Source organism: Opisthocomus hoazin, chromosome 26 (genome assembly GCF_030867145.1).
Source record: "Opisthocomus hoazin isolate bOpiHoa1 chromosome 26, bOpiHoa1.hap1, whole genome shotgun sequence".
NCBI lineage: Eukaryota > Metazoa > Chordata > Aves > Opisthocomiformes > Opisthocomidae > Opisthocomus > Opisthocomus hoazin.
The window spans coordinates 6,658,349-6,680,789 of record NC_134439.1 but is presented as its reverse complement, the minus strand read 5'-3'; the positions used below and the strand labels follow the sequence as shown (position 1 = coordinate 6,680,789).

General features: G+C 52.7%; 1 protein-coding gene across 1 annotated transcript; it reads left to right on the top strand.

Annotated features, from left to right (window-relative positions):
* Nucleotides 1–21,688, top strand: PSMD11 (proteasome 26S subunit, non-ATPase 11). Its single transcript, XM_075443904.1, has 14 exons — nt 1–145; nt 2,512–2,613; nt 7,711–7,835; nt 11,147–11,218; nt 11,578–11,635; nt 13,500–13,694; nt 14,213–14,357; nt 14,608–14,668; nt 16,304–16,366; nt 16,959–17,084; nt 17,644–17,679; nt 18,961–19,012; nt 19,991–20,133; nt 20,265–21,688. The coding sequence occupies exons 1-13, from the start codon at nt 55–57 to the stop codon at nt 20,131–20,133; spliced, it is 1,269 nt and encodes a 422-aa protein (XP_075300019.1). The 5' UTR covers nt 1–54; the 3' UTR covers nt 20,265–21,688.
* Nucleotides 21,689–22,441: the final 753 nt, after the last annotated feature.

Sequence of the window (22,441 nt, the reverse complement as noted above, 5' to 3'; positions counted from 1 at the left end):
GCCCCGTCCGCCGCTTCCGGGCTGGCGGTGAGCAGGGAGCGAGGGAGCGGTAAGATGGCGGCGGCGGCGGTGCTGGAGTTCCAGCGCGCCCAGTCCCTGCTCTCCACCGACCGCGAGGCCTCCATCGGCATCCTCCACTCCATAGGTGAGGCGCCGCCGCCCGCCCCCGCCCCGCCGCCCGCCCCCCGCCCGCCCGCCGCCGCCTCCCGCCCGCCCGCCCGCCGCCGGCTGCTGACTCACCGTGCGAGCCGGACGGCGGCGAGGCCTGGGCCCGCTCCCCCGGCCCCGCTCCGCCGCCGCGGCTCCTCCGCCCGCCCCGGGGCCGTGCCGCCGCCGACTCCGCGGAGCTGCCGGGGAGGAGCGGGCGGCGGGGCCCCGCGGCTGGGGCCGGCTGCTCCTCCCCGCTCGGGGCCCGGGCAGCGGCCTGCGGCGGGCGGGAGCCCTCCGGTCCCCTCCGAGCCCTCCCGTCCCGGCTCTGTGCCGCGGCCGGCCGGGAGGCGGCTCTGCCGGCGGTGGTTTTCCCCCTCCCGGCGCTGAAGCCCGCCCGCCGCTGAAGGCACCGGCTCGGAGCTGCGCGGGAAGTTGGAGCCGGCTTCGGGCGGGCCGTGGCCGGGGCTGCGGGCGCTGCTGCTGCCGCCGAGACGGGCGCGCTGGCGTCGGGCCGGCCCCACGGAGGGGTTGGCGGGCGCAGCGTGGGTGCCCGTCTCTGTTTGGAGGTCGGGGCGTAGAGGGTGGGCAGAGGGGGTGCCTCGGGAACCGCTCTGTAAAACCGTAATCCTCAACGCTCACCACCCGGGGTGGTTTCTGAAAAGACGCCGTGACTTGCTGTCACCCCGCTGACCAAGCGTTCCCTCGCCTCCGTACCCGACCCGGACGCTGGAATTGCTCTGTGGCCTGTAGCAGTTGCTCGCCGCTCTCGGTGTCTCTCTGGTTAATTAGTGGTTGGTGCTCTGAAGCCTGTCAGCACGCCTACAGCTCCCGCCCGGTCGGCAGGAGCAGCCCGTGGTGCCGGCTGGGGCAAGCCGGAGCCGTCCGGGGAGCGCTGCCGCCTGTGAGCAGAGTTACTTTGCGTTTGACACCGCACGCATCGAACGACGGGGCTGAAAGCTGCGGTCTGCGCGCAGGGGGAGCGTGGAGGAGTTCAGTTCCGCTGCCGGCTCTGCAGAGGGGTTTTGGCTTTGTTTGTGTAAAAGTTGGGCGAACTCACCTGCGCTGGGGATGGTGGAGATGGATATTTGCACGGTAGCAGGGAAGAAAGTGTATTGCTTGGTGGAGAACGTATATGGAATTGATGTGTAAGCGTAAGTGCGGTGCTGCTGTGTGTCGTTCGGCCCTGCTGCGTACTTCGGAGCGGGAGTTACTGGCGTTGGCACACGGTGACGATGGGGTTGTCGGGGTTCAGGGTGGGAAGGGGCGCTGGCTCCTGCAGCAGCTCTAACACCAGGTCTGCTCCTGAGCGAGGAGGGCAGACGTACCCAGCTCACCGAGCCGACGCTGTTCTTGTGCTGCGTTTTGACTGTGGGATCGCGACTTTGTACGCAAAGCGGCAATGTCGGAAACCTCAATCCCAGAAATCCCGTTAAATTTCTTTCATTTGGTTTTGTGGCTTCAGTGGGCGAGGGTCTGTTGAGGGGTAGTGGTGTTTTTTTAAATAAAACCTGGGCAGCTGGACAAGCTTAAGGAGACTACTTCAAAACTTAAATTATATTCCAGTTGTGGCGTGCGGTTGTATCTATCAGCTGGGTTAAAGCCTTCGTGAAGTGTAGATGAAGCATTCTTTATAAACTACACAGGGGGGTTCTCCCCCTCTGCTCTGCCCCAGTGAGGCCCCATCTGCAGTGCTGTGTCCAGTGCTGGGCTCCCCAGTTCAAGAAAGATGAGGAGTTACTGGAGAGAGTCCAGCGGAGGGCTGCGAGGATGGTGAGGGGACTGGAGCATCTCTCCTACGAGGAGAGGCTGAGGGAGCTGGGCTTGTTTAGCCTGGAGAAGAGAAGGCTGAGAGGGGACCTAATAAATGCTTATAAATATCTGCAGGGTGGGTGTCAGGAGGACGGGGCCAGACTCTGTTCAGTGGTGCCCAGCAACAGGACAAGGGGCAACGGGCACAAACTGAAGCAGAGGAAGCTCCAGCTGAACCCGAGGAAGAACTTTTTCCCTCTGAGGGTGACGGAGCCCTGGCCCAGGCTGCCCAGGGAGGCTGTGGAGTCTCCTTCTCTGGAGATATTCCAGCCCCGCCTGGCCGCGGTGCTGTGCAGCCTGCTCTGGGTGACCCTGCTTGGGCAGGGGGTTGGGCTGGGTGACCCACAGAGGGCCCTGCCAACCCCTGCCATGCTGGGATTCTGTGCTTTCAACTTCCCACATACTCTGCTTTCCAGATCTTGCAGGCCGGGCTGAATTGGCTGTTGCCTGTTGTAACAGTTACTTTTTCTTGGTGCCTTTCCAGGAGCTGACTAGTAATGATTATCTTGTAACTGAAATAGTATTAAAGGTAACTTTTCCACTCTTTTCCAGTGAAACGCGATGTCCAGGAAAATGATGAAGAAGCGGTGCAAGTCAAAGAGCAGAGCATCCTGGAGCTGGGGTCGCTTTTGGCCAAGACCGGGCAGGCAGAAGGTGAGCCTGAAACAAGTAACTGAGGGCTCGGGTAAGGTACACTCGAATGAGTCTAGCCTCCGCACTTCATGCTGTAGGAGTAAAAGCAGGTTTTGGCGGGAAATGTTCTCTCAGAGACAGGACACAAACTAAATAACTAGATAAATGACATAACATATTAATCTCGTGTTACTTGGCCCAGTGTTCCCAAAGGTTGCTGGTGCGTTGGACGGTTTGGGGTGTGACCCTTTGACGTGCGGCCGTTTCAGTACAAGTGACGAAAGTTTTGTGAAGTTGTCGTGTCTGAGATGAGAAGTTTCTCTTGTTTTGTTTTTAATGATCTCAGAGCCTTGTTTCAAACTGGAAAGTTTGTCCCAAAAAGTCCTTTCTCAGCAGCAGCTTCCTTCTCAATTAATCGATTTATCTGCTGAAACATTACAACAGGGAACCCTCGCCCGGCTCCTCGCGAGAGCAAGGCCGGACAGTCCTGCTGTTGTGGCTGTGTGAAAGCACAGCAGCCGAGTGAAGTTCTCCATTCAGTGATTTCTGAGTTGAATCCGTTCACGTCTGCAGTTTCCTGGAAAGCTCGAGGCAGCGTGTTTCTTATTGTGCACTCAGCAGCTCAGTTTTGTTTCTTTTGCTTCCTTGCCTTTTCTGAGCGCCTTTCACCTCGAGCCTTTTAGGAGCAGATACACCGCGTCCGTACAAAGAGTGTTGGCTATGGTGTAGCCCCGATGTTTTCTAACAGTGCACAGCAATAATTCAGAATGTGAAGTGAAGCATGCGTGCTTTATCAGTCTGAAACTGTCTGGGGAGAACAGGCCAGCAGAAGGTTTGATCGAACTGTCATTGAACTGGGGCACCAGGGGGTTAGGAGGAGTTCGTGGAAAGCCGTCTGAGGTCTCGGAGAGCGGCTGCTCAAGATCACGGTTTTATATTTATTCTGAAACACACGCTTGGTGCCCTACTGTCCAGTCTTTGCAAATGTCTGTTTTGGCTTGGCCGTTTAGCTGATCTGTCCGTGTCTACGTGTGTCTGAGTGGTCTGGACACCGATCCCACTGTGATTCGCAGCTGAACAGAGCTTGTGGCGAAGCAGATCAGCTGTGCTTAGAGCAGGGCTGGAAGCAAAGGTGCTGTTCATTCACCTCACTACAGGCATCCATGTCTCGTTGCCTAATGTGGACTTTTATAGTCAGTGGAGAAAAATAAGCCCTTCCAGCACACAACTCATCTCTTCCTACGGTAGGAATTCGGAGCAGAACAAGCGAAGCGTGCCGTACAAGTGCCTGTTTCTCTAACTGAACGTTAAAGGGCCTCAAGTCAGTGAACTCAGGTATAGGCATCTGTGCTGTGAGGGTGCCCTTTGCACGCTGGTGTTTGCTTCTGGAGAGAGAACTAAAGGCAGCTTTGGTCCTGCGCCAGGGAAGGTGTGTGTGTTTGGGCGGACAAGGGGGAAACGGTCAGAAGAGTCTCTCCAGGTACCTGCATGGCTGTGCTGCTGGTGGGCATAAGCCTGAGAGAGGAGTTGTCTGGCGTGTGATGGCAGAGCTTGGGAGTAGTTCTGAGTTTCAGCTTTGAGTTTTGAGTAAAGTTCTAAGACTTTGGTCTTACCTGAGTATAAAGAACTTCAGTGTATTCTCAGAGGGCGGCTGGCTAATAGAATTTTTTTTTTGAAGGGGAAGGCTAAGTAATTAAAAATGACAGTGTTAACTCATCAAAACCAGGTTTATGAAGGACCCAATGTGAAATGTATTTGAAATGTATTAAAGGGAACACTAAACTGCAGAGCGACTGTATTCTGGAGAGAAGAAGAAGAATTTGGCGACATTAAGAAGCCAGTTGTGTGTGTGTAGATGGCGGTGAGACCACCAGGTTGTGCTTTCTGGAGACGTGTGGTGAAGCTGGGGGACAAAGAAATGGGATCTCGCAGCTTGGAGATGTGCTAGTCCTGTGGAAAGACGCTGTCACCTTCCCTTTCTGTCTGCTTTCTAGGGCGAAGGAGCCTAGTAGGAGCGACAAGCAGTCAGGGTCAGCAGCATCTTCACCAGGTACAGCCATTCCCAAAGGTGCTGGCACCAGGCAGACACACAGGGGAGCGAATCTGCTGCTGCTTAACCTGACGAGGGGATTGCTGAGACTCTGCAGTTTCTGGCCCAGAAGAAGTAGATCTCATCATTGTAGCTTTTGCTCCACCATTTTAGTTTTAGCTAGTGGAACTTCTTTGACGGGTTCGAGGTGTTGTGGTGGCTCGTTGGCTACTTTCAAGCGACGGCTTCCACTGAGTTGAAAGGCTCCGTGTGCTGCAGCCAAGGGAAGAAATCAGCTGCAGCTTGGTGGGGTTTGAAAGCTACGGCTGCTGTGCTGATGACTGGCTGAGAGCGTGAAATGGATCTGTAGTTTTTACAGGACTAACCTCTAGTGAGCTATGGCCTTTGTTTATAAAAATAACGATAATGCAAATGACCCTCTTTATCTGCTTCATAGAAGTTAAGGGTTGAACTGGTAGATTAATGACTTCTTTTTTTAGGACAGTTCTATACTTTTATAGTGTTGCGTAAAACTGTAGGATTGGAATAACTGGGGTCAGGAATTCAGGTGCATGGCACCTTGGCTTATGGAAGCACTGTCTCTGAGGAGGAGCAGCAGACTTCATTTTCCAGAGCTGCTGCTCATCACTTCTCCAGAGCTGTCAGTCACACCCCTTTACCAAGCATTGCATTTACTTAAAAAAAAAAAAAATCCTAAAAATAGTTGACAGTTACGTTGGTAGGAAAGAGAAATTTCTATGGGAACTTTGAGCTTGCATGTTGAGATGTGTAGTTTGCAAAATGCGCAGAGATGTTCTAGCTGTTCAGTTCGAATCTGCTTTCTACTGAGGTCTCAGGCAACTGTTGGGCAAGTCCATGGAAAGAAAAGTACTGCATTATATTTTATGTGAATTTCTCCTTTTATCTGCTAAAGTTCCTCTCCTGTGTGGAAGAGTCTGTCGTGCACTAAACCCGTGATCCCGCTGGGCCGGAGAAGCTGGCGTAGAGCAGCGGTGCGCGGGAAGAGGAGCGGTACCTTGTAGCAGTTGAGAGTTGATGGATCTTGGAGAGTCTCGCTGCCTCGATAAGGCAGACGGAAAAACCGGCAAATTCTTAGTTACAGAGCTCAAAGCTAAGGGTACAGTGCTGTGACCTGGTGAGAAGCAGGCTTGTTCTCTGTGTTGAGCGTGGTGTTCTCAAGTGCTTGTGTTAGTTGCACAGGGAGGAGCCCAAGAACCAGCTTCTGGGCATCTCCAGCCTTAGTGCTGCTTCTCTTCCGAGCCGACGGGGTGGTCTGGGGCCCACCTTGCCCAGCTCGTGTCGGGAGGAGGGATGCTGGAGAGCAGCTCTGTGCAAAGCTGAGGTGTTGGGAGCAGCTGTCTGCTGCTGCCGTGGTAGTTTGCTTACTGTCTGCAAAACCAAAGTGTTTGCCTTTGATTAAAATCGTTGGGATTTGCATCCATGAGTGGTGTTGCAGACTGAGAGGTCCTCAGGGTGAAGGTGGTATGGGGGAAGCCGTGTCTGCTGCGGGGCAGTAGGTAAAGTGCTCCTTACGGAGTGAAAGCTGAGTGCTGAGTGAAGCTGTCAGTCAGCGGGGCTCAGTCTTAGGTACTACAGTAGCTGTACTTTACCTCTAGCAAAACCTGCCCATGCATTCTCAGACAGAGAGAAACTAAAACAGCTATGAAACGTTGGGCATGGCAGTCATAGTGTCTGCTTTTACTCCCTGTACAAAGTCAAAGTGGTTCGTTGTAGAAAGAGTCACGATGGGTTGCACTGGTGCAACGAATCTGAGCGTTCAGGGCGCTCTCGAGGTGAGTGTCGTTTGTTCTGAAGCTGCGCTTTCGGGTGTATGAAAATGTCTGTACGTCACCGCGAGTTCCACTTCGTAACGGTGTAAGAAACCACAGTCCGTTTGCATTGCTGCTAAACGAAATGTGAAAGAAGCCTTGTTTACAACTGTTTTTATTGGAATCCTCCCAAACTGCGATTCTGCTGATGTTCCTCCGTATATTAACGGAAAGAAAATTAGATTAGTCTCTTATTTTTGTTTTTGATTCCGATACCAGTTTGGTATTGAAGATTTCTGAAATGCTCATTACAGATTTTGTTTCGGGTTTTTTTTGTTTTTACTCTCAAATCTTGTAAACGTGGTAGTAGGAAATCTGGCTGATGTTTGGGTGCGATCGGTTTCTGGGGCAGACAAGCTGTGATTTCCCCTACGACCCCAGCACTGTGCGAGTCAGCCCGGAGCCCCGCGCTGGCGCGGTGCTGGTCTGCTGGAGGTGGCATCTCCCCCCGCTGTACACAGGCACCGCCGCAGCCTGGCCCGACGGCCGCGCGTCGTGTATCGCGGGAGAAGACTGCCAGCTTGCGCGGTGCGATGCCAGCACGCAACTCCCCGCTGCTCCCGCGAGCGCCGGCTGCGCTGACATGGACTGGCGCGTCCCTGCGCTCTGTAGGAATGGTGTTTGTAGTGTATTTCCTCGTAGAGAAAGACCTTTTCTGTGTGAGCTTGAGACTAGCTTCAGCTGTAAACCAGTAAGGAGACTAGTAGAAACAGAAATCTAGTGAAGTAAGGTAAGAGCTAATTAGGTAATGGGGGTAGTTGAAGTGTTAAATGTCCTTTTTTTCAGCAGTGAAGCGCAGGGTGTGTCTGGCTTTCTGGGGGTGGCTGGGTATGGCAGATGTCAAACTGTGAGTTAATAAAAACATGCTTAAACTGTAAACCCTGCCCATTTTATAGAAAAATCTCAAAGCATTTAGCAGATGCTTAGATTTTTAAAGCGTGCCTGAGGCAAGCGTAGTTACAAATGGTGTTATAACTGGGCAAACCGAAGTAAGGGGAAACGTACGCTCTGCGGGTGAGACTGGAGCCCAGCAGCCACCTTTGCCAGTCCCCCTGTTTACTGCAAGGCATTCCTTCAGGTGACGTTTATCGCTCTTTTCCTGTAAATGATGTTGAGAGACTGCTTATAAAATGTTTGGTGCAATAAATACTGCAGTGTAGAGGCGTGTCGGGTACTCCAGCCGCGGTGCGACTCTTGGCCGTGTGGTTGTATTTCATGGTTTGGTTTTTCTGTATACAGAGCTGGGAGGACTTCTGAAGTATGTTCGACCCTTCTTGAACTCCATCAGCAAAGCCAAGGCAGCCCGCTTAGTCCGATCTCTGCTCGATCTGTTCCTTGATATGGAGGCAGCGACAGGACAGGAGGTGAGATTGAAATTTCAGCGCTAGTGCATTCCTCAAAAGCCTGGAACGCCATTATCTGACCTACTTTGCTTCACGCTGAAGAATTATTCATGTCAGGAGACATTCATTTAATGCATTTGGATATATTCTATTAATAAAAAATTAGGTAATTTACTCATAACCATGTTTTTCTGCAAGCCTCGTCCTGCTGCGGGTTAGGAGTAACTCTCACCCTGGGCGTTTTCCTTTGATCTGTGTTGCTCGCTGTTAGGTGCGCAGCATTAGCAGGGCTTTGTGGTGCGGGTGAGCGTGTGACGGCACAGAGCGAGAGGAGGGAGCGTTCATTCAAGGTCTGTTCAGGGCTTGGGGGGGTTAGGTGGTGAGTGTTGCTGAGCGTCCTTCACCGGGAGCCGTGAAGGTGCACAGCATGGGGACACAGTGCGGTGGGCGTCTGACTCTACGGAGGGCTTCTGAGGCATGGGAGTTACTCCTGCAGTGGGAGTGGAAAAAAATCTTGCAGCTACCAAGTGTAAACTGCTTCCAGTGGGTGAACTTCTCCACCAGAAAACCCATGCAGCTGAGGCAGCCCACAGTTGGGGTTTGCTCCATAGAATGCAGATGGTTTTCTTCTTTTTCTCTCTCTCTTTTTTTTTTGTTGTTGTCCAGGTGACTTATTGGTTATTTGGGTATGGGTATGAAGGACAGGAGCAACCTGTAAATGATGAGCAGCCACTGACAAGCGGCGCTGACCCGCAGTGGTACGGGTTGTGCTGGACACCGGAGCAGCTGGATGGCAAGGGAGGCAGGGAGGGTCTGAGCAACAGGCAAAGGACAGAGCCCACACAACACTGCACACAGCCACGGACCCTTCACGGCCTAGAAGAGCTGCTGCCGTGTTGAGAGGCCGGTGGCGTTCTCGTTAGCCAAATTAGCACAGAGGTATCACCCTTTAGTTCAGGTATCCCAGCAAATGTTCTTCGTTTGCTGTTCAGTTGTGGCTTGCGTGTCAAGTTACCGTAAACGGTGACGGCCGGAATCTTTTGCCCCTCTTCTTTAACAGAAGAGATGGAGGGAAGCGGGGTGGGATGTGCGGGTGAGAAGGGAACCCCTGAAGGGGTCAGGAGAAGAGGAGTGGCTTCAGGTTTTTCTAAAGGTAACTCTGTGTAAATGACAATATTTGGGTGCGATCCCAAAAGGTGGCGTTTTATGGCGGGGGAAGAACTTGGAGTAACAGCGATGGAAATACGGCCAAAACATTTGCTTGCAGACATATTCAGAAGCCAAAAACAAACCTTGAGGAATTATAACACCTAACCCATGAGGTTCTTGATGGAGTAATCCTGAGTGCTTCCAGCACCTCAGGAATGTTCAGAGGAACGTTTGCTTCCTCGGTGTCACGTATGTAAAGAAAACTCCCAGGAGTCCAGTAAAGCAATGAAATCGGAGATTTCTCCAGCTCCTAATGTTCCAGCTATCACTGTACTATAAATTGCGACTTCATAATGGCTTGTCATAAAATGTCCCCATTTAATAAGCAGTGATGAGGAGCTGACAAGTCCTGCAGTGTGGTACAGCTACAGAGCTGCTCCAGAAAGAGCTGCGATCCAGAGACTTTGGGAAAAGGCATTTGATCATCTCATGGAGAGAGTCCAGTGAGGGCTATGAGGATGATGAGGGGACTGGAGCATCTCTCCTACGAGGAGAGGCTGAGGGAGCTGGGCTTGTTCAGCCTGGAGAAGAGAAGGCTGCGAGGGGACCTTAGAAATGCCTCTAAATATCTGCAGGGTGGGTGTCAGGAGGACGGGGCCAGACTCTTTCCAGTGGTGCCCAGCGACAGGACAAGGGGCAACGGGCACAAACTGAAGCAAAGGAAGTTCCAGCTGAACCCGAGGAAGAACTTCTTCCCTCTGAGGGTGCCGGAGCCCTGGCCCAGGCTGCCCAGGGAGGCTGTGGAGTCTCCTTCTCTGGAGATATTCCAGCCCCGCCTGGCCGCGGTGCTGTGCAGCCTGCTCTGGGTGACCCTGCTTGGGCAGGGGGCTGGGCTGGGTGACCCACAGAGGTCCCTGCCAACCCCTGCCATGCTGGGATTCTGGGATTCCTGAGCCTAGCACCGCAGGATGATGTACTGTATATTATTGGGCAGTACTAAATCGAAACCCTCTGCTAATTGGGGTGGAACATGACTGCTTTATTGAGCAAGGGAATTTCAGCAGTCTTAAAAATATGAGAAGCCATTGGGTTCCTTTACTCCGCTTTGAAGCGATAGATGACATCCAGTGGCACTCACTGACTGGCTGCTGGCACCTAACTCGGTGTAAATAGCAGAGCCTGGCACCTCTGTTCCTTTCTGCTTGTAAAGGACACACATGGTCTGACATATTTAGGCCCTAAAACACGTGCACTTGGTTTTTCTTTCTTTCTAGAGCAATTAAGACTACATTTTTCTCTATGGCCAAATGAAATGATGCAAAACACACTGGAAGGGACCTTAAAGTCTTTTAGTCCATCCCTTGCCCTAAGGCAGAATCAGTTCTCATGTACCCAGATGTTTTTATTTCAAACAAAAACACAGCTGTTTGAGAAATGCTCTTAGGATTTCAGCAGTAATTTTTACTGGTGGAACTTTGGAAGCCAAATCTTCATTTTCATATTCCAGTAAGGGAGGATTGTCCCTGGTGGTCAGAAAAAGTTACTGGAAGCCAAATGCGTTAGAAAAGCAATCAAAGAAGGTGGTCTGTTGGGTGTTTTTTTTTTTTTATGGCGGCTAAAGCTTAAACCAGTTTGCCTTCTGAATGTTACTTTCTCTGGCAAGGAGTGTTATAGCTACTGTAATACTGTGAACGTTGTGACAGAGTGTAGGAAGTTAGTCTGGTAAATAGAATATGAAAATATGTAGCACAAACTAAAGCTGTTCTGTATCGTTTTGTGCAAGGTTTCTGTGAGGTTAAGCTCTGGCGTCAGCAGGATGCGGGCTGAGGCTGAGGAGTGCCGTGTGTGGTTACCGGGGTCCGGCGGGAGAGAAGTGCCTTAACCTCCCGCTGCCGGGCTGCAGTTCTCATCGATGAGGTGTTAATTAATATTAAAGGTGTCGTTCAGAGACGTTAGTAGGCACGAAGGGTGAAGGCTGATCTCCAGGCTTATCTTAAAGGGAAGCTAATTCGATGTTCAGCAATGCTTCTGTTCAGACGGGAATGACCGACTTCCTTGACCTCCACTGTGAAGACTCAGGCTTTGTTGTGTTTTGGTTGCTTTGTAGGCAATGGTTGAACCATACTGCTGTTTTAAAGAGGGGCAGCAGGAGGCTTTACAAATTTCTTTCTGCTCCCTTTAAGGTTGATCTGTGTTTAGAGTGTATTGAATGGGCCAAATCAGAGAAGAGGACTTTCCTACGCCAGGCTCTGGAGGTATGTTACATTGCGGGTCCCAAACCTGTGCGACAACGTCTTCCCTTTATCGGATTTAATGCCTGTAGAAGTAGGGAACTTGCAGTGTGTTGTCCAGATCTTTGTTTGTGTGATGGGAGGCGATAGCGATGACACGAAAGTGAGCGACTCCTGTTGAATGGACAGGGTTTTACCGGTTGTGTTTAGACCAGCCAGTCTGCCAAACGGTGGACCGTGCAGAACTGGACCGTGTAACGTAGTGAACACCAGCTAGTTTAGTCAGGTCTGTGCGGCTGAGAATATAAAGTTCCATTTTACAGAATGAATCTGTACTACCTTTGTCTGGCTTTCCTCACAGCGGTTCCTTTTCTCCTCTCCAGGCCAGGCTGGTCTCGCTGTACTTCGATACCAAGCGGTACCAGGAAGCGCTGCAGCTAGGTGAGTCTCCCACTAGGTGGTGGTAGCAGCTCTGTGCTGGAAAGGAGTCTGGAGGCTGACGGGGCACGTGATCCTGCAGAAGTTCTGTAGGACTTGGGCATTAATTTCTCAGTGCTGCACCAGTTCTGCCACCTTTTGCTATAGCTCGGTGATAAAAGTTTTGAGAGATCTCTTCGTTCTCACCGGTTCTTCATTGCAAATAAATTGGATGCAGAGAGGAGCTGTAGCCAGGTGAGGGCCGTCAGGTTTGGCTCCTGCTGGAACATGCTGTGGTGTGCTGCAGGGGTCAGGGAGGCTGAAGGGAGAGACCAGCTTTGGTCAGTCTGCTCAGACACAGCCTCGGTAAAAGCAGTAGTGATGCCAGGGAATGGCAAACCTCGGAGGGTGTAATTAGACCAGTTCTTGTGAAGCAGTGTAAAGGCTTTAAGAATCTGCTTCTGCACCACCTGAGATATGGTAATGAACCGTGTGAACTCTCCTGCTCTGCTACAAAGCAGAGCAAAGCAGGTCCCAGCTCCCGTCGGTGCTTTACAAACGCTCATTTTGCACGTGACTGCAGTCAGCTAAGATGAGGTTTAAGCTGGCTAAAGGGCGTTTGTACCGACTGCTCTGCCAGCTCCGCGCGTGGGTGTGAGCGGGGCTGAGGGCTGACTGCGCTGGCACGGACAGGAGGCCTCACCTGGGCGGTGCTGATGCCGCTCCAGGGACCTGTAACTTCTTAAACAGTGTGGTGGCAAGAGCGTGTGTCATGTCCAGAGTCACCTGGGTGACTTGGATCAGAATATCAAGTTATGCTAAGAGCTCTGATACATGGAGTTCGGTATCAAGTTAGAATTACTTTGCATACAGATGTGTAATGAACTCGGGTTTAAACTGATCAGAGTCCACACTCCAAAGCTGTGCTTAATTAACTTAGTCACCTGGATGATGGTGGTGCGGCTTAGGGAGTTGTGCAGGCACGTACCTGTAGGACAGCCTCTCCGAAAGCTCTGTCGAGGTGCCAGTGCTGTGCGCTAGCATTTCGACGTGGCTGCCGTCGACGTGGTTGTGTCCGCGGGGAATAGGTGCAAGCAGAGTCTCCACGGGATGTTGCTGAGTTTAATCTCTCCCACCTAGTTGTGCTGTTTCAGTTGTGATTTTCAGCTTCTAAGCACAGCAAGGAAGATGAGGTTCTTATCTCTGCTTGCCTGAAGTTAGCTCTTTAGTTCGTAGCAGGAGGACAGAAGGCATGAAGTTTCCTTCTGAGGCTGGCTCTTTCTGTCCTCAGAGGGCTTTAATGGGACAGTTTATTTAGGCAGTTCTCAGGCTGTCCTTTCCCACCTCCTAAATTTGATCTGTAGATGTCTTGTGCTTAAAACATTCCTTCCTCGACCCATATTCTTAGGAGTTGCTTGAAAATCCTCAGGTCTCACCCTAGGGGAATGATGCAGGAACGGGCAGTGCTGCAGGTTTGCTGGGAGCTCTGAATGTGAGTGGTAAATCACGCTGTCGTCTGGGGAAAGGGGTACCAGAGTGACAACCTGAACTGCACAACCCGTCCTTGACTTTCTGCTGAGTGCCCGCTGCCCTTGGGGAGGTGGCAGAGAAATGCTGTCCACACCCCCAAGTGTTCTCACTGTCCCCTTCCACCCCTAACACAGAACTGATTCATTCTTCTCCAGCTGTGGACTGATGCTGACCCACTATTATTTCTTCTGCTTTGTTTCTTCTTGGAAGAACAGGTTGTGTAAGCATAGCCTCCCTTCCTCAAAGCCAGTACTGCTGGGGGGGAAGAAGGGTGTCGTCTGGGAAGACTTGGTTTGGGGAGTTGTTGATAGCGGGTGCGGAGCAGGTTACAAAGGCTCTCGTTCTTCCCCGCTGCTAGGCTCCCAGCTTCTTCGGGAACTGAAAAAGATGGACGACAAGGCACTGCTGGTGGAGGTGCAGCTGTTAGAAAGTAAGACTTACCACGCCCTGAGCAATCTGCCAAAAGCAAGAGCAGCCTTAACCTCTGCACGGACTACAGCCAACGCGATCTACTGTCCACCGAAGCTGCAGGCGGCGTTGGACATGCAGTCAGGTAAAGCCCTGCGGGAGACGGGGAGAATCGAGGACTCGTCACGATGCATCAGTTGACTGATACTTGTTCTTCCCCGAGTGAATCATGGAAAATGACTCTAGGTGGGACCTGAAGATACGCACGAGTCTGCCCAGCTGCCTCAAGGCAGGATCTGCTACAATGACCTTTTTTTCCCGACACAGGTTTTTTCAGCCTGTTTTTGAAAACCTCCAGTGGTGGAGGGTCCATAACCTCCCTACATCCTACAGCGTTACACCTTGTAGTGTAACTGTAACGTTGCTCTTGGCCTCGTTTGCAGGCACTTCCTGATGTGCCCCGAACATGTCTTTCTTAACACATCCTCTTAAGAGAGGGCATGGATGTTCTTCTGATAAGAGATAAAGGGAAAGGGAGGCACAGAAAGAAAGGATTCCCTTTACTGAAGTACCAGATAAAGCACCAGGCAACCAAATTGTTCTGTCCTCTTCTGGTCACGTTCAGAATTAACTCTGATGCCTGCCTGTGTGTTCTCTCAACAGGTATTATCCACGCAGCAGAAGAGAAGGACTGGAAAACAGCCTATTCATATTTTTACGAGGCGTTTGAGGGATACGATTCAATCGACAACCCAAAAGCCATCACCGCGCTGAAATACATGTTGCTGTGCAAAATCATGCTGAACATGTACGTGGCAAATGGTTCTGCGAAGAACGCTTCCTACATTTAAATGCGAGAGGCTTTCCATTTGTAAGACTGTAAGGAAAGAACTCAAGCAGAGAAGCTTGCTGTTTGTCTTCGTTTGTGAGCTAATCAGTGCTTCTGATCCAATGTTACTTGAAGTGTAGTAATTTGCTATCAGTTGGGAATTTTTGAGACACGCAGAATTAAGCTGACCAAGTTGCTGAATAAATGCTCTCTTCCCTCCCCTCTCTAGCCCAGAAGATGTGCAGGCATTAGTGAGCGGCAAGCTTGCTCTGCGGTATGCAGGGAGACAGGTATGGAAACTTCATCCTTCTGTTCTCCTGTTATCTCTGAGAATATTGTGTTATTCTTTTTGTCAAATGCTTTGGTCTTTTCATGCCAAAATGTACTTCGCTCCTGAGTGTCCTGAACGAGACCCAGAACCGATTAAATGATTGTAAGTAGTGACCCTAAGTGAGTTGCCTTCAGAGGGAGTACTGTGATTTTTCACAAGCTGAGAAGCTGGCCTGCTTGCTTCATTTTCTCTGTTTTTCTCCTCCCTGCTTTCTTTGTGAACTTCTAACCGCCCAACGCCGTAAGGTGCTCGTGTCTCCACACTCGCCGGCGGCTCTGCAGCCATGGATCTGATGTATTTAAATCCAAGTTTTTCATTGTTTTTACTGGTGGTGTGGCAAGTCCTGGAAATCCATTCACAGCAGTGTGGCTGAGCAGCTTGAGACCTAGATGACTGTAAGGTGGAAGCCAGGCAGCTGGGGAGCTGTGAAGTCAGCTGTTTATTCTGACAGGTTAACTTGCCAGCCTGTGAATGCCACCCCCGTATGGAATCCAGGGAAGCTTATATACCAAGTACAGGGCCAAAAGCCAAGCGTGCCGGGGTCTGAGCTGGGCTTACACACTGATGCCCGCGGTGGCTTTGGTCAGCTGGCTATTTACTCTGACGCAGGAGCTAATACTCACCTGCCTCTGAGAGCTGGGGAAGCTCATTAGAGGAGGTCAGCGGGCATAGCTGCGTGGAAAGGAGTCTGAAGCACGGGTATCCCTGTGTTATCCGTGCTGGATCCCGAAGGGCAGCCCTGGTCCTGCTTCATCCCCTTCCCCGAGTGGCAGCTGGGTTGGAGGCTCCTTTCCAGAGCACGAGGGCAGCCTACCATGGAGGAAACCTCAGCTGTTCCTGCGCCGTCCTCCTGGGACGGCAGCGGTCGCAGGTTCTGCAGCTGCTGTGGAAACTGGAGGGGACAGAAAGCGGGCAGCCCTGGGGACAGCTCGCTGGGAGGGCTGGTAGCAGGAACCTGGGCCTCGTGCACCGCAGGTGCCGGGCTGTCCCGCTCGTCTCGTGTCTCTCACCGCTTGGAAGCTGTCCTTCTGCTGGTGGCACTGTTCTGTGGTGCAAACGCGGTAGTTTGGTTGTGGCGGAGTCTTTGCTTGGTTTCAGCAGCTGTGGGGTAGAGAAGAAACCTCTGCTGATGCTGTCCGTGACGGGGTATCCGCAGGACTTCTGCTGTGCTCCCGTTGCGTGGCGGAGGAGCGTGGCATGCGGAAGGGAAGAAACTCAGCTTTAAGGGCTGAAAATGGCCACGATCGTTAAGCAAGTGCCGAAATGTGCACTGTCCTTCCAAGTCTGATCAGACGTGCTCCCGGCCTGCAACCTGATAGGAGCTGCAGCTGATGTTCTCCAGCTTGGAGAACGCGATTGCTCTGTTTCTGCGGAGCTGGTTTGGTGCCGTGTCCTGCAGCTGCTCCGCGCGTCCTCCGTGTTAGCAGCCGCGCCGGCTCTGCCCGCGTGGAGGTGACGCTGGCGCGGCTTTGGAGCAAAAGGAGCCTTCCCGTTGTGCTGCTGAAGCGTGTTGTCAGCGTACGGCGCAGCTGGCGTAGCAGCACGGAGAGGAGAATCCGTGAGGATACCTTACTGTCGTGTTCTTTCTCCGCAGACAGAAGCACTAAAATGTGTGGCACAGGCCAGTAAGAACCGGTCGCTGGCAGATTTTGAGAAGGTGAGTCAGGAGACGGGAAACGGGACCTGGCTGGACACAACATTCAGAAATGGCGGGTTTGGAAAGTTGTAGGAGCTGTTACATCCCACAGCGGGAAACGAGAAAAACGTTGATAGAAAGCAGCAGTGCGTCAAGCCAATACCCCACACTAATGAAGCCGTTTGGTTTTCGCAGCATGGGGAGTAATAGCTTGCTTGAAACTAGGTTTTTTTCCACTTTTTTGGGAGAGTGAACTCTGGGGCAGTTTCCTGTGCTCTTGGTGCTGTTCACTGCAGTGTGTATCTCCCTGAAATTTTTCCTGGCTTCAGTCAGAATACCACAGAGGCAGAGTGGATTCCCATGTCGGGAGACAATCCTGTCGTGCTGTCTGCTGAGTGTGAACCAGAGATTCTGGCTTGCTGAGCTCCAGCAGCGTAAAGATGAAAGGTGCTTGAAAGGCTGCTAGGCGGTCCTGACCTCCGGGCCTTTCAGCTACGTTACCGGATTGGATTAACCGCTCCTGCTTTGCTGGGCAGGGAGGGAAGACTGTTCGATACTCGGAGGGCTGTGAGGGCAGGAGACGTGTTGCTGCCTGATTTATTTGTTCCCACAGGCTCTGACAGACTACAAGGTGGAGCTCAGGGACGACCCCATCATAAACACTCACTTGGCGAAGCTCTATGATAACTTATTGGAACAGAATCTGATCAGAGTCATCGAACCCTTCTCCAGAGTACAGGTAGGTGTTGCCAGCAAGCACCCCGGCGCGCTGGTACCTCTGGCCCCTGCTGCTGGTGGGCGAGGGACTGGTTCCCACACAGAGCGCTGCTTACTCAGAGCGGCTCCGCGCTTCCAGAGCTCGGGGTTCGTCACGTTCAGCTGAAAACCAAGGAGGGGGCTGAAGGGAGCTTTGGAAAACCACGTTCCAGAGTCCTTGCCCTTTCCACCTGCTTCGCTTACGCACGCTGAGAGGTGGGCGTGCTTTTAACGCTGAAGGTAACAGTGTGTGGCTTTTCAGGGCTCTGACAGGCGGTGGGAAAGCTGCGGTAATCTTAGAGAGCAAACGTCATTTCATGTTTGAGAGTGAAATGGCTTGAGGTGTCTAGTCCATCTTCAGTTAGAATCGGATATGAAATGTGAGCGACGTGAAGCTGCAAGGTGGAGAAAGCCGCTTGGAGATTTTTAGGCCAGAGCGTTTACAGGCCCTGGAGCTGCCCTTTGGAACAGCCCCACGCCTTCGCGTTGTGCGTCAGAAGTACAGCTAAGGATTTACTTAACTCTGCTGGTCTCTCTTGTAGATTGAACACATATCCAGCCTCATCAAGCTCTCAAAGGTAAGAACATTAGAAATCAGTGGCACGTCTTAAGAGGGCCAAGGAACTGAGGTCAAATGGCATTTGCCAGTGGGAAATAAATGTGGGCAATTAAACCTGACAGGTCAGCTCCACCGCGTTCACAGGCAAATGTCGCTCTTGGGAATTCCGTTTGACGCGGACGGTTTCCAGGAGCCGTCGGACTGGCTTCCTCTGCGCGGAGACTTGGCTGTAACGTCGCCTTCCTTCACCTGGGTCACGCTCCCTGGGTTAGCGCTGGCTTTTTGTTGGAGACAGATTTTCCCCTGCTGTAAGAACAGCTCATGTCACCAGCAGCTCCGTCTTCCCCGTTGACCTGCATTTAATCCCCGTGAGCGTGCCCAGAGGAATCTTGCTCAGACCGTTAAGATGCAGAATCCAGCTAATTGCTTTGATTGAAGTTTCATTAGGGTTGCATGTGTCACATTGACTATCGCAATAACTGCTTTAAAGATCATCCCAGCCAGTTTTAGGAGAATCCACTGTAGTGGCTATGTCCTATCACAGAATCCCAGCATGGCAGGGGTTGTCAGGGCCCTCTGTGGGTCACCCAGCCCAACCCCCTGCCCAAGCAGGGTCACCCAGAGCAGGCTGCACAGCACCGCGTCCAGGTGGGGTCTGAATATCTCCAGAGAAGGAGACTATACTGCCATGAAGGCCAGAGCTTTGGAACTGTCCTGAGCTCTACCTTCACGGTCATTCCATCATCTGTCCTCCGTGTCCGTCTGTGCAGCCTTTTCCTAGGCTAGCCTTTGGTGTTCGACCCACACTGAATAGTTTGAGTAAAAGCTGGGCTGCAGTTGTTGCCTGGCTGCAGCTCCGTGCCCTCTGCCCAAAGAGCAGGAGAGGGGCCGACTCCTGCGGGGCCTTGCCTGGCGCTGGGCAGGGCTCAGCACCGAGGGGCTGCACAGAGCTTGGCCAGCGCTTGGCTCAGTATTTGCTGAACCAGGCTGGAGTGCTCCCCGTCCCCTAGCGAGCAGCGCCTGCGTGCAGTGACAGGTACGCTGTCTGCTGGGGAGCGGGGACAAGGCGTCGCGGTGCTCGTCGTTAAATCTACTGCTTGATTTCCTGCGTCATCTCAAGCACGCGGCAGTGGCGGAGCAGCGTGCGAGGAGAGCGCTGCCCTGACGTCGTGCTCGGTGATAAAATAGCTGCTTTTAAGCAGAGCTTAGATCCCGCCAGGGCCGTTGAGTGGGGAGTAGTAAAGTTGGCATTTCTTTATATATTTCTGGCAGACTTTTAATTTTTCTGCTTCAATTTCAGGCTGAGGTAGAAAGGAAACTGTCACAGATGATCCTGGACAAGAAGTTTCATGGTGAGTCTCTGCGTCCTTGCCTGCCTTGCCGCCCGAGGCCGGGTCGTGTCTGAGCGGGCTGTGGGCAGGCTCCTCTTCATCCCTGAGCGTCCTCCCGGGAGCGCTCTGCTCGGCCACGGACGGCTGCGGGACGAGGAGCGCGCGGCGGGGTCATTTGTTCCTCTCATGTCGCAAAGGCTGCTCCTGCTGCTCCGTCTGCCTTCATTAAGCTCGAGGCTTAATTTCTTGCAAATCAGAAGCTGCTGCTCAGTCCTTCCTTGCTGCGGCTGCTGCCGAGGACAGTTGTGAGGTCCGCTGGCGGGCTGTCCAGCAGCGATGGCCGCCTCTGCCTTGGAGCTTACTGGAGTCTGTGGTCCCCTTTCGCGGATGAGCTGTGTTGAGAGCGTTCTGTGCGTTGGTGGGGGGCACCCGCACAGCGCAGTCGGTTGGTTTGGGTTTGTCTGGGACCGCAGGAGGCTGCTCCTCTGGCAAACCCTCAAGGTGACAGCTCTGTTCTTCTTTGCGTTGTCCCTGGTGTTGATTTAGAAAGCCCTCTTGGTCTGGCTGAGCCAGGTGGATGGCTGGAAGAAGCACATTGGTTCAAGGATAGCTCCAAAATCACAGCACCCAGCTGCAGTGCCCATCTGGCACCTGCAAACGGTTTAATTAGAAAATGGTGCTGGTTTTGCGCTTGCTCGGGTGTTGTGCTGAGCCGTCCTGCTGGGCGCAGGGGCCTCGCCGAGCAGGGTAGCTGCTAGGGAGCGTGCAGGCGTAAGCATCTCCGGGGTGTCTTTTCGGGCCCCTCTCCGGGACGTTGATTTTTTTTCTAGGTAAGCTGCCGCGGTCCAGACAAAATCCCGTCAGCCGGTCCGGCGCAGCACACGAGCCCCTGCCAGAGGCCACGCAGCCGAGCGGCCGCGTGCTGGGCAGGTCCCCAACTCTGCTGCCGGGAAGGCGCCGGCGAGCGTCGCGCCGGTAACCGCAGCTTTGTGTCCGCAGGCATCCTCGACCAAGGCGAGGGAGTCCTCATCATCTTCGACGAACCCCCCGTAGACAAGACTTACGAAGCCGCCCTCGAGACTATTCAGAACATGAGCAAAGTAGTGGATTCGCTCTACAACAAAGCCAAGAAGCTAACATAGGTGAGTGGCGGCAGGAGCCGGGGGACGCAGCCGCGCCGGCCCCATCGCTCCTCCCCGGCCACGGCGCGCGTTGTCTCCTCGAGCCCGCTTTTCCCTCCGCTCGACTGACGTGGCTCTGTTTTCTCTTGCAGAGTTGGATTTGCTAGCTGTCCTTTGGAGAGTGTGTGTGACAGGAGAGTGAAACCTTTGGGAAAACTGTTAGGAGACTTTTTTTTTTTTTTTTTTTCTTCTTTGTTCTACTTTTCGCTCGGAAAGTTTTTAAACTTCCTCACCCAGTGCATCTTGTATTCCATACGATGCGTGTTCCAGTTTCCATGTAATCTTTACTGGCCGAACTTTGTATCTTGGGGGGGGAACATTGTTTAAACACAAAGAGGGTATTCTAAATAAAAGGAAAAAGGCTTACACTACCTAAACATGTGCTTTCCACTTCCTGAGGGATGGCAGAGAGCTAAGCAGGGACAAAGCTTTGTTACCAGTAGGTGCCCAAGAGAAGTTTCCTTCGTCTCTCCCTCCGCTCTGAAATCCGAGACTTCCGGAGGCTCTAGAAGCAGCCGAGCCGATTCCATTTGTACCCAACCAAACAAAAACCAACCCCAAAATGTACAGACTGCTGGTTTATTTTTAAATCTTAAAAAGCCTCAGATCCCCTCGGAAGCAGCTCCACAATGATTTTCCTGAAGGCTTTCGCGCCCGAGGAACCTGCTTCAGAATTGTCGCTGCGCTGCGCTCGCCCAGAGCTGCCCTGCGCAGCCGAGAGCCCGGGGCCGGCCGCGGCCGCTAGGCCAGTTTCTGATAAAGGGAACAGCGCAGGTTTCCCCCGGAGGCCTGTATTGCATGCTATTGTTTTAAAATAGACTAGATTTTAAATGTTTGATCCCTCCCGCCCGCCCGCAGCGGCAGGAAGAAGAGGCGAGCAGGCGTTCCCCGAGTCCTCGCCTGGCTGCGGGAGCCGAACCGCGCCCGCCGCCGCTCGGGCTGTCGCCCCGCGCCTCCGCTGCCGTAGCGCTGCTGGAATTTTTGTTTTTTCCAGCGTCCGATGCGAGACAGCTTGGCCCTTCTGGGATAACCTAGCGCGGCGCTGGCTGGGGAGCGTCCTCCTCGCTGTTCCGAGGCCCGGGGGTGGAGCACGGTGTGTTCCGGCATGTTTCAGTCCGTGGTGAGGTCACTAGCTAGGTTTTACTGCCATTTGGGCAGTGTAAGCTTCTGCGTCTCTGTCCTGCTAATCTTCATTTTTCCCTTTCCCGTCTCTCTCTTTCTCTCTCCCTCGCCACGTTTTTCTTACAAAATTTATATTTTGTAAAAGGGTTCTGTTTTATCAGGAAATATTTTGCCTTCCCACTGAATCTTAGACTGGCTGATTTTTCTGCTTTCTGTTCACATTTTAACCTCTCTGACATTTTATTTTATTTTTAAATTTCCATCTCATCCAGTCAGTCACTGTTTGGGTTTTTGGCACCATCAATATCAAATGTACAAACGGTTCTTGCTAACCAACACCAGGTATATCTGATGTTCAGATGAGTTCCAATAAAAGAATTTTTTTTTCAAAAAATACCCGTCTCCTGTCTTCAGCTGCCGGGCCGGTCACGGGCGCGCTCGCTGCCGCTTCCCTCGTCGCTGAGCGAAGGCCGGGTTGCGGCGCCCGCTGCGCTCCTGGCCGGAGCTCCCGAAAGCCTTGGCGGTGGCGATGCCCAAGACGTGTGGTGGGAGGGACCAGGTGTAGATTTACGGATCGTGGCCTGTTCCTGGCGCAGCAAGTCTGAGTTCTGCCAAGTGAAGTTTTATTTTTATTATTATGGTGAAAAATAATTACAGGTGGCTCCTGCACTGGTAGCCTTTTTTGAAAATACTCTGAGGCCGTACTGGAGGGTCTGGCGGTGGGTAGAGCACCGCGCGTGGCTTCCCCTGAAGGCTGGAGAGGGTTTCTAGGCAGGAATTGAACCGATTTAATTTGCACGGCTGCACCTTGCGCCTCTCGGACACCGTCTGGGGTCCTGTGCGGGTCCTGTGGAAAGAAACCTGGCCTCGGAGGTACAGAACCGCGAAGGAGTCGGCTGCTGCTCTTCTGCGTGGCTGGGGTTGCAGGGGTAGTGCTTTTCTCGTTTTCTCCAGAGGTTTTTTAACTGCAAACCGCTTGTATTTCCCAAAAGCAGCTCTGCCCTCTTCACCCCAAGGGCACCGAAGGGGCTTTTCCCGGGGGTGCTCAGCCCTGGGCGTGAGCCGCTGACCGCGGCTGCGACTTGGAGGTGAACGAGGGCAAATCCGCGGGTGGAAGCGGAGCTGGAGAGCACATCTGCGGCGGTGA

Coding starts and splice junctions, on each gene's coding strand:
- PSMD11 (XM_075443904.1), top strand. CDS start 55: ATGGCGGCGGCGGCGGTGCTGGAGTTCCAGCGCGCCCAGTCCCTGCTC. Junction 146..2,511: donor CGGCATCCTCCACTCCATAG/GTGAGGCGCCGC, acceptor ACTCTTTTCCAG/TGAAACGCGATGTCCAGGAA. Junction 2,614..7,710: donor CAAGACCGGGCAGGCAGAAG/GTGAGCCTGAAA, acceptor TTCTGTATACAG/AGCTGGGAGGACTTCTGAAG.